Genomic DNA, 13,186 nt, shown 5'->3' with positions numbered 1-13,186 from the left:
CGCGTCTGTTTACCGTTCTCCCGTCTTCCCCCGGGCGCTCAGTACAGCGCCCCGCACACAGTAACCGCTCGATACGCCTGAATGATCGAATCGAGCATCAACCGGTTCCTTCGGATGAACGAGTCCCGTGATTATTATTCCCGATTATGCTTATTCAGATTACCTTCTGAGACAGGGCGTCAAAGATGCCCCAGAACAACTTCCGGGACAGATGGAGCTCTTCCTCAGACGCCGTCCCGAAGCTGCCCCAGCCTCCGGGCAGACAGTAGTATTTCCAGCACCTCTCGTAGTGGTTCATCAGCAGCTGAAAGCCAAACGGACGCCGGGATCGAGGAGGGCCCCACTCCCCGGCCCACACCTTCCCTTCCCTATTTTTTTTCCGGCTTCTGTTAAGCGCCTACTACGTGTCAGGCACTGTACCGAGCGATGGAACAGACACGAGCTAATCGGGTCGGACACGGTCCCTGCCCCGCACGGGGCTCACAGTCTTCATCCCCATCTTACGGATGAGGGAACTGAGGCACCGAAAAGTCAAGCGGCTTTTTCTTAGGGTATTTGCCGAGTGCTTACTATGTGTCGGGCACTGTTCCGAGCGCCGGGGTGGATACAAGCTCATCTGGTTGGGTCTATGTCCCACACGGGGCTCACGGTCCTCAGAGACGAGGTCACCGAGGCACAGAGAGGTGATGTGACTTGCCCAAGGTCACACAGCAGACAAGTGGCGGAGCCGGAATTAGAACCCGTGACCCATCTGACTCCCAAGCCCGAGCTCTAACCACTACGCCGTCCTGCTTCTGGCGGATAATCAGGTTGGACACATTTCATCCGCCCCATGGGGCTCCCGGTCTTCTTCCCGATTCTACAGACGAGGTAACTGAGGTCCAGGGAAGTTCGGTGACTCGCCCAGGGTCACCTAGCCAACAAGTGGAGGATCCGGGATTAGAACTCAGGTCCTCCTGGCTCCCAGACCCAGGCTCCGTCCACTAGGTCGGTCTGCTTCTCATCTCCGGGTCGACTCTGGCTTTGCAGGGAGGTCCGATAACTGGGACCATTCAGATCAGGGAACTGGTTTTACTGTCAGGCCAGTGGGTCTGCGGGATTCCCGCTCCCAGGTTTGAATCAGGGAGACTGGTCGTCTTTTCGGGTAAAGGTCTGTCCCTCTTGTACCACGCCCTACCCTGTCGCTGCAGAAACGGCGTTCCCCGATGTACACTCTGGCCGCGCTGGCATATCACTACGGCTAATAATAATAATAACGATAATACTAATCAGCACTTATTATATTGGGGTAGATACAAGGTAATCGGCTCAGAAACAGTCCCTGTCCGTGACGGAGCTCCCAGTCCAATGATAATTAATAACAGAGAAGTAGCGCAGCCTTGCGGAAAGAGCACGGGCCCGGGAACCAGAGAATCACCCGGCTGTGGTGTGACCCCGGGCAAGTCATTTCACCTTCCGGGGCCTCGGCTGCCTCGTCTGCAAAACGGGGAGGCGATCCCCGTTCTCCCTCCTGCTGAGACGGTGAGCCCCACGCAGGACCCGATGATCTTGTATTTACGCCAGTGCTCAGCGCCCGATTTCTCAGAAGCCCGCTGCACGGGGGCAGGACGTTTTGGGTTTTTACAGCCCCCAGAACGGATCCCCTCCTCCGCTCCTCACGCTACCCCCTCGCCCCCGTGAGTCCAGCGAGGCGCCCTGAAGTCCGCGACGACCGGAAGGAGGGAGAGATGGGTGGAGGGAAAGGGAAAGGGGGAGGGCGGGAGAGCGAGGGGGTGGCAGGGAGGGAAGAAGGGCGGTAGGGAGAGTTGGGTAGGGATTGTCTCTGTTGCCCAACTGTACTTCCCAAGCGCTTGGCACAGCGCCCCGCGCACGGTAAGCGCTCAACAAATCCGACCGAATGAACGAGAGCGAGGCGTTGAGCGCCCAGGCAACAGAACCCTGGGCAGCAACCTCACCCTTGGGTTGGGGTGGGAATCCTTTTTCCCGAGTCAGAGCCAAAACATTTTATCTCACCTCCCCCCTCTTGACTAAAAAGTGTGCACGAATGAGCGTGGATCTGTAAGATGCGAAGGTGGGCGCGGTTAAGTGAAATGTGAACGCTCGCTTGTGTGTCCGTTTGTGTCTGCCTTCTTTGTGCGCGTCTGTACCGTGTGCTTGTCTGCGTGTGCCCTGCGCTTATTTGTACTTATCTGCGTGTGAGCCGGGGCGTGCGTAATAATAACGTTGGTGTACGTTTGCATGCGTGTGCCGTACGCGCCCGCGTGCTTGCGCTGCGCCTGTCTGGGCGAGCGTGATTGTGTTTGTGCCTCGGGCGCACGCCCGTCACCCACCTCTGAAACACAGCAACGAAACGTGGGCTTGCGAGATCGGGGAGCCCCGGCCCGGGGCAGGAAGGGTCCGGGCCGGAGCGGGCTGGGATCGCGGGGCGGGCGGCGGGCAGACCCACCCGCCCACTCACCTTGAGCGGCATCTTGGAGTGCTCGTTCAGCAAAGGGACGTCGAAAACCAGCCTCCGCAGCAGATGTTGCATCATGGGAGGCCTCAGCTGGCTACGGGCAAAGACAGAAGAGGCCGACGCTCGGACACCTCCCCTCGCCGCCGACGCTCCGGGCGCCGGTCCCCCTCTTCCAGAGAATTCTGCGCCGATCCACCCGCCGGGCCGACCGCCCGAACCGCCCCCCCCGGCCCGGCGCCCGGCACGCTAACGCACTCGGGCGATGAGCCAAGTTGGCCGCGCCCACTCGGAAGGGCCCCGTCCATTCCATTCAACTCGGTCGGATTTACTGAGCGCTTCCTGTGTGCAGAGCACTGGACTAAGCGCTTGGGAGAGTCCGACGGAGCGACACGTTCCCAGCCCACAACGGGCCGCACGCTGTGGAGAGAAGCAACCTCGATTACCCCTCCCGGTCCCGTTCGGCGACGGCTGGCGGAGTCCTCACCCTCCCGGCCCCACGGGCGTCACTCGTGACGGTCATATCGTCTTCTCCCAAGCGCTAGGTACAGCGCCCTGCACACAGTAAGCGCTCGATAAATACACCCGACTGACACCGGGGCACCAGCGGTTCCCCCGGGGTAAGTTGTCGGCCCGTGTGGCCGTGAGACCCCCCCCCCCCCCAGGCCCAGTGACAACAGGACCCTCCGAAGGACCACGGGCTGGCAGCTCTCTTGGCTGGCCACGCATCTAACGATAATAATGACCGTGATATTTGTTAAGCGCCTACTACGTGTCGGACGCCGTAGTAAGCGCCGGGGTGGACGGCGGCCAATTAGGCTGGACGCAGTTCCCGTCCCACGTGGGGCTCACAGTTTTCATCCGCATTTTACAGATGAGGTAACTGAGGCCCGGAGAATAATAATAACTGTAGCATTTGTTAAGTGCAGCGCGGCTCAGTGGAAAGAGCCCGGGCTTCGGAGTCAGAGGTCACGGGTTCGACTCCCGGCTCTGCCGCTTGTCAGCTGCGTGACTGTCGCTTTACTTCTCTGTGCCTCAGTGACCTCATCTGTAAAATGGGGATGAAGACCGGGAGCCCCGCGTGGGACGACCTGATTCCCCTGTGTCTCCCCCAGCGCTTAGAACAGTGCTCTGCACGTAGTAAGCGCTTAACAAATACCAACATTATTATTATTATTATTATTATTACTAAGCGCCGGGGTGGACACAAGCGAATCGGGCTGGACACGATCCCTGTCCCGTGTGAGGCTCACAGTCTCAATCCCCATTTTACAGATGAGGTAACTGAGGCCCAGCGAAGTGGAGGGACTTGTCTAAGGTCACAACGGCAGAACCAGCGGCGGAGCCGGGATTAGAACCGGCTCCCTCCGGCTCCCCGGCCGGCGCTCTGTCCTCCGCGCGGAGGGGGCTGCCGGACTCACCCGCAGATGGACAGCAGGCAGACTTCGATGGAGTCGCGCTGGGCTTTGGTGAGGGAGCATCCTTTGGAGAGGCGGTAGACGGTGTGCAAGAGCGAGTCGATCAGAGAGGCGTGGTGCTCCGTGCCGGCGAAGAGCGAGGCGCAGCGGGTGAGCAGCGGCAGGACGGCCGTGCACAGGTAGCGGTTCAGGGCCAGGGCCATGTCGGTGGCGCTCAGCGCGGCCTGCTCGATCAAAGGGAGGCGCGTAAGGTCCCCACGCCGGGACGTACGCCCTCGGTTTCCCCTATTCCCGGGCGCTGCCTAAAGGAACCCGACTCCGCCTCATTACGGGGGCGCAGGGAAACACGGAACACCCCGCTCCCACCCTGTCGACACCATCCTCTGAGCGTGGCCAGCCCGATCAACGGGAGAGCGCTGAGGCCTCCCCGGCCCTCCCATCCGTGCCTCGGTCTCCCCTGTTCTCAGGCGCTGCCTTCTGTCAGCCCCGGTTCTTATCCCTCAGTAGCCAACGAACCAGGAAGTTATCCAAACCTCTCCTGAGCCCGTTCTTATCTCTGTCCTGCAGTAATGAATCTGACAGCTACACGCCACAGTCCAACGCGTGGAAGACCATGTCGGCGACCCGCGTCAGTCTTTCCCGCCTCTCACACGCGCGCGGATACGGTGACGCTCCCTCCCTCTCCCCTCTTCTCACTTCTCCCTCCTCTCTCTCGTCTTCTTTTTCTCTTGCTCTCCTCAAAGGCATCTAATGCTTTCAGATTCACAATCCACATCTCTTAGGGGAAAGTCACCTAGCACTCTCCCACTCGGCATCCATTTAATAACAGTGACGATAACAACGCTGACGCCAACGGCGATGACAAGAATAACGATCCTAACGGCGAGCCGATAACGATCCGGACGACAGCCAGAGAAGCGGCCGCGCCGGGAACTTGGATTTCCTTAGCACTTCTCTCTCTCCAGAGAGCGTCCTCGTCGACGGTCTCGTTTCACCCCCTAGCTTCCTCGGGCCAGGCGGATATCCTTCATCCGCATTTCGCCGACGAGGAGGTCGAGGCCCAGAGGGGCGATGTGACTCGCCCCCGGCCCCCGCCGAGGCTCGGGGGAGGAGCCGGTATCCGAACCCGGGCCTTCTGCCTGCCGCCCCCGCGCCTCCGCGGAGAGCCCGTAGACGGAGCCCGGTCCCGTGAGCCAGAAGGTCACGGGTTCCGGGCCTGGCTCCGCCACTTGTCTGCTGTGTGACCTTGGGCGAGTCACCTCACTTCTCCGTGCCTCAGGTACCTCATTTGTCAAGTGGGGATCGAGGCTGTGAGCCCCACGTGGGACGGGTTTGGCGTCCGACCTCATTCGCTTGAATCCACCCCAGCGTTTAGTACGGTGCCCGGCCCGCAGTAAGCGTCCAACAGATACCACTATCGTGATGACTGTTAGCATTATTATTATCATCCTTATTATCGGGCCCAGGGGGAAGGAAGCGGCGGAGCGGGCCGGAGAGGGGACAACTAACTCTCGGGTCATTACCGTGTCTAACGAAGCAGCGGCCCGGAGATCCGGCAGAAAGCCGACCTCAAGGAGGTGGAGGAGGAAGTCTTGGACCTCAATGCCATAAACCCTGTCAAGGAACAAAACCATGGCTGCCTTGTGGTCTGGGCAAAACCCCGCGGACATGTCCGGCTCCACCACATTCCCATCTAGAAGGGAGAGAACCATCATTCTGGGTTAGTGGCTGAGATGCAGACACGTTGACATCTTCCCCGCTCCCGCCCCCGCCCCCCGGTGACGCGACCCCCCTCCCGGCCACCCCCTCGGCCAACGGCGGTGCTGGAGAATCGGGATCGTCAAAGGGGCAGCCCCGGAAGATTAGTGCCGGGGCCCGTCTTGGGGCCCGGCGGGCGGCGGCTAGGCCGCGGCCGCGGAAAGGTACTGAAACGTCCCCGGGGTGGTTCGAAAGGGATAGCGCCCCTCCCCAGATATCTGCTCTGCCATCACGGGGTGAACTCCCCCTCTGGGGCGGAAGCTCGCTGCGGGCAGGGGATGTGTCTGTTTATGGTTCGACTGGCCTCTCCCAAGCGCTTACTACAGCGCTCTGCACACGGTAAGCGCTCCATAAATACCATCGAGAGAATGAATGAACTTGGCCACGGGCAAAAGGGGCTGGCCGCTCTTGGTCAGGGAGCTGAGGGGGCGGGGGGAGGTGGGAGGGGAGACGGAGAGAGACCAGGCCTACCTTTGGCTATCGTGGGCATCTGGAAGGCGATGCTGATCACCCCCACCAAATCGCCCAAGGGGATTAGCGATCTCAGAATGGACCTGATCCTAATAGCTTCTCCCTTCCCGGCGTGGATTAACTGTAGGGGGAGGAAGAAAACAAGAGAAGATAAAGACGATAATCGTGAACGACGACAGGTACGTCACCGGTGCTTACTTTGGCCCAGAGCACCGCATTGAGCGAGCCCGGGGCCGGGAGGCCCTCCCTCCTCAAATCCGACGGGCAGTTCTTCTCCCCCGTTCCAAATCCATATCGAAGGCCCATCTCCTCCAAGGGGCCTTCCCTGACCGAGCCCTCCTTTCCTCTCCCAAACGCTTAATCCAGTGCTCTAATCCCAGCTCCGTGTGCCCGCCGCGTGACCCGGGGCAAGTCGCTCGGCTACTCTGGGCCTCGGTTCCCTCGCCTGTAGATTCAACCCCCATTCTCCCTCCTACTTACGCTGCGAGCCCCACGGGGGACCCTGATTATCTTGGATCTACCCCGACGCTTAGTGCAGCACTGAGCACGTAGGAAGCACTTAACACCACCATTATTACCATTTTTTTTAATTATTATTATTCCTTTACTTACATGCATCTCTGGGGCACAACGTCCTAAGAGGTCTATCAACGCCGCATAGAAGGTCATGATGGCATTTCCCATGTGGATGGTGTCATCTTCCTCTTCTACCTCGCTTTGATTCGTTTTTTCCGGGGAACGAAAAGAGAGACACACACATCGGGCGGTAAGTTGCTAGGGCAGCCGGACGACGCCAAGTTCTTGGAAACAAGCGCCTCTGGGAGATCACTCGATCGTATTTACTGAGCGCCTTCCGTGTGTAGAGCGCGTCCTTTGAACACAGATCGCTGCACTCTCCCAAGCGCTCGGTACAGGACACACAGTTAGTTCTCGAGAAATGCCACGGATTGCTTGTTCGCAGCTCACGATTTTCCACGCCCGGCCTAAAAACAGGTCGACTAGGAGACTGTAAGGTCCTCGTAGGACGGGATCATTTCTACCGATTCTACTGCATCGCGTTCTCCCAGGGCTTAGTACAGCGATCTATACATAGCTAAGCGCTCAATAAATATGACTGACTGCTCTGCACGTAATCCGTGCTCAATAAATACACTGACTGATTGCTTCTGGCAAAGCGAGATTTTTTTTGGCACTGAGAGGAGAAAAAGGAATTTCTCAACTTGCTTTAAGGAGGGTCATAGACCTGATGGATTTTGCTAATTTCATTTTGTAGAATGAAACGCCCCATTAAGAAAGAGAGATATTATATCCCTCAAGAAAAGACAAGGATTCTCTGACTCAGCCCTGGGCGTGGCTAGAGTAAGAGGTGGAAAAAAAGAGGCTGGAAAAACAACCCTTTCCCTTAAAAAAACAAGATCCGACACCCGACTTCCGCCTGACGGAAAAGGGTCGTTTAGATTCTGGGACAATGAGCAGCTCGGCCTAAATGGAGACTACGGCTGGGATGGAGAACTGAGAGCATTTCCCGAGGCGCGGGAGCCCCTGCCGGAAGACACCTCTCTGGACCTACAGGGTTCTGCCGGCTCCATTGGCGGGCGAGGGTCCGTCTCTGGAAGGGTCTTCGGCTATCTTGATGGCTTCCTCCATGGCGGCCAGTAGCCCGTTTCCACCTTCCCCTCTCAGAGCTGGGCCAAAACACTCGGGCCGCCGGATGAGCAATCTGACCACCACGTTGGCGTTCTCTTCCACGCTCTCCCCTAGGGTTGTGGGGGAGAATAATTATCACGGTGGCATTTGTGAAGCACTTATTCCGTGTCAGGCACCAGATAAGCCCGCGGGGGGAAACAAGCAGATCGGGTTGGGCGCAGCCCCTGTCCCACACGGGGCTCACAGTCTCAATCCCCATTTTACAGAAGAGGGAATTAAGGCATGAGGAAGTGAAGCGACCTGCCCAAGGTTACACGGCAGACAAGCGGCGGAGCCGGGATTAGAACCGAGGTCTTTCCGACCCCCAGGCCCGGGCTCCAGCCACGCTTAGAGCAGAGCATGAAAAGACGGTCCTCTCGTCACCGTTCCTATCCTTTCTTCCCTGCTCCGCTTCACAACTGGAGAAACCGCGACATCATTCAACGCCACGAGCCGTCTGCGGGAATTCGGCGGCAAAACAACGGGGCCAGCGGAAGGCCTCGGTGAGAATCCCGTCGGCATTCAGGCGGCTCGGTCGATTTAATTTGATGTTCGGGAGTCCGTTAATGTGACTTGATAGCGTTCTGGGCGGGATGCGTTATCACAGCCGTGAAAATAAAGTGCTGCTTACCAGCTATTTACCAGCCTTTAACTCTGATGTGGAAGGCTCGGGACGCTAGCTGGGTTTTAGAGCACCAGCCGGAGGGGAAAACGGGGCGGACTGAACCCCTCGCCGTCGGCTTTAAAGCCCTCAATCCCCTCGCCTCCTCCTACCTCACCTCGCTGTTCTCCTACTCCCACCCAGCCCACACGCTTCGCTCCCCTACTGCCAACCTTCTCACAGTGCCTCGATGTCGTCTATCTCGCCGCCGACCTCCCACCCACGTCCTGCCTCTGGCCTGGAACGCCCTCCCACTTCACATCCGACAGATGCCGACTCTCTCTCCCGCCTTCAAAGCCTTCCCTCCTCCGAGAGGCCTTCCCCGACTAACCCCCCATCTCCTCTTCTCCCGCTCCCCTCTGCGTCGCCCCGACTCGCTCCCTTCGTTCATCACCCCGCCCGACCCCCTTACCAGTTCTGTCCTCATCCGTAATTTATTTAATAGCCACCTCCCGCTCTGGACCGTAAGCTCGCTGTGGGCAGGGACCGTGTCTACCAACTCTGTTACGGTGGACTCTCCCTAGCGCTTCGTAGAGCGCTCTGCACCCAGGGAGCGCTCGATAAACACGGCTGATCAAATACGATCGACTGGCGGGTTAGTTCAGTTCCTACCGTTGCAGAAGACGGCGAACCGGAGGAAGTCCAGATATCTCTCCCCTTCCACGGGATTCCAGCCGACGTCCGGGTAGCCCTTGGATACCAGCAAGGGGCAACTCAGCAATCCACAGCCCGCCAGGTAGCGTACCACCTACGGAGAGGGTCGTGGGAAAAACCCACCCGTCAGTTGGCCGAATACAAAGCTCCAGGATGCCCTGATGACCACGTAATATAAAATAACGATGATAGTAACGGTGTTTGTCAAGGGCCTACCATGTGCCGAGCACCATTCTAAGCGCTGGGGTCGATACAAGGTAACTGGGTCGGATACAGTCCCTGTCCCACACGGGGCTCACGGTCTCAATCTCCCTTTTCCAGATGGGGGAACTGAGGCCCCGGCAAGTCGAGTGACTTGTCCAAGGTCCCACAGAAGACGAGTGGTGGAGCTGGGATTAGGAGCCGTGACCTTCTGACGCCCAGGCCTGTGCTCTATCCGCTACGCCACGCTGCGTCTCATACTTAACGGACACCACAGTTTGCATCATTATTATTACCATAATCGGTACCAGACCGAGTTAAGCGGCAGCGAGCTGTCCTGAAACCCCTGCTCAGGAGGCCCAGATCGCGCGTGTGCCCTCCCGCCCAGACCGATCCGGTCATCCGATCCGGTCATCTGAACTGGGCTTTCAACGGTGCCGGCCGACCGTCGAGGTGGACGGGCCCCGCAGAGGGAAGGAAGGGCGGTGACCGGCCCAACCGGGCTTCCGGTGGCCCGAGAGGAGGCCCCGCCTGTCCCCGGACCCCCTCACCTTCTCCAGGTCGGGCTCCCGCAACGCCAAGGCCAGCTCGTTGTTGTCCATCACGGACGCGGCTGCTACGTCCAGCGGGGTCGACCCTCGCATGGCTGGGGAGGCTGGAGGAATAACGCAGTTACAGCCGGAGGCCACGCGTGTCTGTCCACGTGGAGGTCCTCTACACTATAAGCTCATCGCGGGCAGGGAACGTGTCTGTCTATTGTTCTACCGTCCTCTCCCAAGCGCTTCGTACAGGGCTCTGTACCCAGTGAGCGCTCAATAGGTACGATGGAATAAATCGATCGCTCAATCTACAGGTGTGTATCCATTTAGAGTTGTGTATACTCGTGTACGGGTGTATTTTTTTGGACTGGGGTGTGTATACACAGCTACGGGTGCGATTCTGTGTGGACGCATCTGAGTACGTGTCTGTGCGTTCGCTCGGGTCCGAGGATGTGTAGGTGAGGACCTCTGGGTGTGAGCGAGCGGGAATATGGTAAGGGGGTGCTGATTTTTATACACTCCGAGACGACGCCAGAGAAGAGCCCACCGCTTCCCTGCAAGGGTAACAGGTCCGCTCCACCACGACGGAGGCGATTCGCGCTTGAAAACGTATCGACAGAGACTGGAACGTGCCTATGACCCAAGTCTTTCACTCATCCATTCAACCGGATGGATCGAGGGCTTACTGTGTGCAGAGCACTGTACTAAGCGCTTGGGAAAGTACAGCGTGACGGTAAACAGTGATATTCCCTGCCCACAGAGAGTTTGCAGTCTAGAGGTGGGGCGACAGACGTCAACGCAGATACATAAAGCGACATAAGCGCTGTGAGGCTCTGACGGCGGGAAGAGCAAAGGGAGCAAGTCGGGGCGACGCCGAAGGGCGTGGGCGATGAGGAAAGATGGGGCTTAATCCGGGCAGGCCTCTTGGAGGAGGTGAGCCTTCAGTAAGGCTTTGGAGGAGGGGGAGAGGATTTCAAACACGCCGGACCGAAAGCTCGTCCCGGTTAAGGGACGGAAGCTGCATCTACCTGCCTCGGTTCTAGGATAAAGGAACTCCCGCGGCACTAAATCGACCCTTTCGCTAAACGCGAGGGGAGAAGGGGCCGAGCGACGACGGGTAAAATACACGTTTTGGGTCTCTGCTCACCGAGTCCAACGCTGCTGTTTTCCAGGAGGTAGCTGAGGTGATCAAACATGGCTTTCTGATTCTGCCGGCTTATGCGGCAGAAGTAGCAAAGGAACCGACAACAGTTGGCCACCATCTTGGGAAAGATGATTTCCTGCACAAACACAGCTCTGACTTAGAAGCCCAAAGAGCGACCCGAAGAAAGTCCCTGGAAACCCGGGATCTCGACCGAACCTGCCAAAATGGTGCCATCACCCGATGCCCCCACGGAGATATTGGCCGGCGGACACGTTCCTGATGCGGAACGTGGGCGGGGACCGTGTCGTTTGCTCCTGAGAGCGTAGAAGAGTGCTCCGCCCACGGCTAGTAGAGTGCGTGCTCCTTGAAGGAGGGGGCTGGGTCTTCTAAATCTATCCCGCGCTCCCGAAAGCTTAGTCCGGCGCTCGGCACGCGGCAGCTGCTCGCGTTAGAGGGGAAGCTCCCCGAGGGCAGAGACACATCCACTGACTCTCCATGCTCCCAAGCGCTTAGGACAGTGCCCTGCACCCGGCCGGGAATCGACCCAAGCCGCCCCCACCCCCCGTTTCCGTTCTTTCCCTGAGTCTTTTACCTTCATCTCGCCTCCGCCGAGGACATTCACCATGACCTCCATCACGGTTTCGTGCATTCCCAGGGCGCGCATTAGATTGGGATGCTGATAAAATACTTTGTTGTTCATGATGTCACTGTAAAGATAAGCGTTGAATGAATGAATGAAAATAAAGAACAGGGCTCTGCACACGGTAAGTGCTCAATAAACACGACGGACTGAATCGCGAGAAAAAGCGGAAGCGAGGTTAAACATTCCCGCTGAGTGCTGTGCTCTGCATATGGCAGGAACCTAATTCTAATAATAATAATAATGGTACTCGAGAAGTGCCGAGCACTGTTCTAAGCGCTGGGGTAGATACGAGGTAATCAGGTTGGACACGGTCCCTGTCCCACGTGGGGCTCACGGTCTTCATCCCCATTTTACAGATGAGGTCACTGAGGAAGCAAGGTCACTTGCCCAAGGCCACACGGCAGACGAGTGGCGGGGCCGGGATTGGAACCCAGGTCCTTCGGGCTGCCGGGCCCCCGAACCACCCTCCGGACGACGCAGCTTCCCCCCCCCGCCCCCGCGATCGACAGCCACGATTAAGCGACGGACCGGTGGCCCGACCCCGCCCTGCCCGTCGGCGACCCTCACCCCAATCCCCGGATCATCAGCTTCTCCTCCTCCTTCCCCATGCGGACGCTGAGGAGGGAGCGGATCTGCCCCAGGGAGGCCAGGAGGTTGACGGTGTCCTCCACGGAGACGCCGTTGATGGTGTAGGTCTTGGGGAGCGCCCGGGCCAGGCCCCCGATGCCGTCGTACTGGCGGTGGAGCAGGACGAACATGGCCCGCACCAGCTCCGGGTCCTCCATCACCGACTCCTGGGCCCAGCGCACCATCGTCTCCGAGATCAGCTGCTGCAGCGTGGCTGCGGGGACAACGCGCGGTGCCCGCGGGCGGCCCAAGGCTCAGTCCCGCCTCCGTCCATTCATCCGTCCCTCCCCTCCTGCATCCGTTCAGTCAATCGAACCGACGGGCCGCGGGGACGACCCACGGCGGGCGGACCCCTCGATCGGTCCTTCGTACTAGAGGCGGCGGGAGGGGAGATCGATAGAGGATCGTTTATTTTTACGAAGGACGAGTGTGGAACGCGGTGGGGGAATCCAAGGAGAACTCCTCCGTAATGGACGCCGTTACGTTTCTTAAATTATCATCATCGTGACAGTCTCCGGTGGGCAGAGTTGGTGCCTGAATGATTCTCTTAGCAATAATAACTATAATAATAATAATAGTAATGTTGGCAGTTAAGCGCTTACTATGTGCAGAGCACTGCTCTAAGCGCCGGGGGAGATAGAGGGTCATCGGGTGGTCCCACATGAGGCTCCCAGTCTCAATCTCCATTTTACAGATGAGGTCACTGAGGCACTGAGAATAATAATAATAATAGGGTTGGTATTTGTTAAGCGCTTACTATGTGCAGAGCACCGCTCTAAGCGCCGGGGGAGATAGAGGGTCATCGGGTGGTCCCACATGAGGCTCCCAGTCTCAATCTCCATTTTACAGATGAGGTCACTGAGGCACTGAGAATAATAATAATAATAGGGTTGGTATTTGTTAAGCGCTTACTATGTGCAGAGCACCGCTCT

General features: G+C 58.3%; 1 protein-coding gene across 1 annotated transcript in view; it reads right to left on the bottom strand.

Annotated features, from left to right (window-relative positions):
• Positions 1-13,186, bottom strand: part of RYR2 (ryanodine receptor 2) — a 232,928-nt gene that overhangs the window by 96,723 nt on the left and 123,019 nt on the right. Inside the window, 12 exon segments of the mRNA XM_029047213.2 lie at positions 164-304; positions 2,459-2,549; positions 3,874-4,094; positions 5,394-5,563; positions 6,100-6,220; positions 6,712-6,814; positions 7,670-7,856; positions 9,059-9,194; positions 9,853-9,956; positions 10,988-11,120; positions 11,577-11,691; positions 12,195-12,468. Of these exon segments, the coding sequence (XP_028903046.1) occupies positions 164-304; positions 2,459-2,549; positions 3,874-4,094; positions 5,394-5,563; positions 6,100-6,220; positions 6,712-6,814; positions 7,670-7,856; positions 9,059-9,194; positions 9,853-9,956; positions 10,988-11,120; positions 11,577-11,691; positions 12,195-12,468 (1,796 nt within the window).

The sequence above is a fragment of the Ornithorhynchus anatinus genome, chromosome 19, assembly GCF_004115215.2.
Source record: "Ornithorhynchus anatinus isolate Pmale09 chromosome 19, mOrnAna1.pri.v4, whole genome shotgun sequence".
Taxonomy (NCBI): domain Eukaryota; kingdom Metazoa; phylum Chordata; class Mammalia; order Monotremata; family Ornithorhynchidae; genus Ornithorhynchus; species Ornithorhynchus anatinus.
The sequence above is the reverse complement of the archived record's forward strand: the minus strand, read 5'-3'. Positions and strand labels throughout refer to the sequence as shown.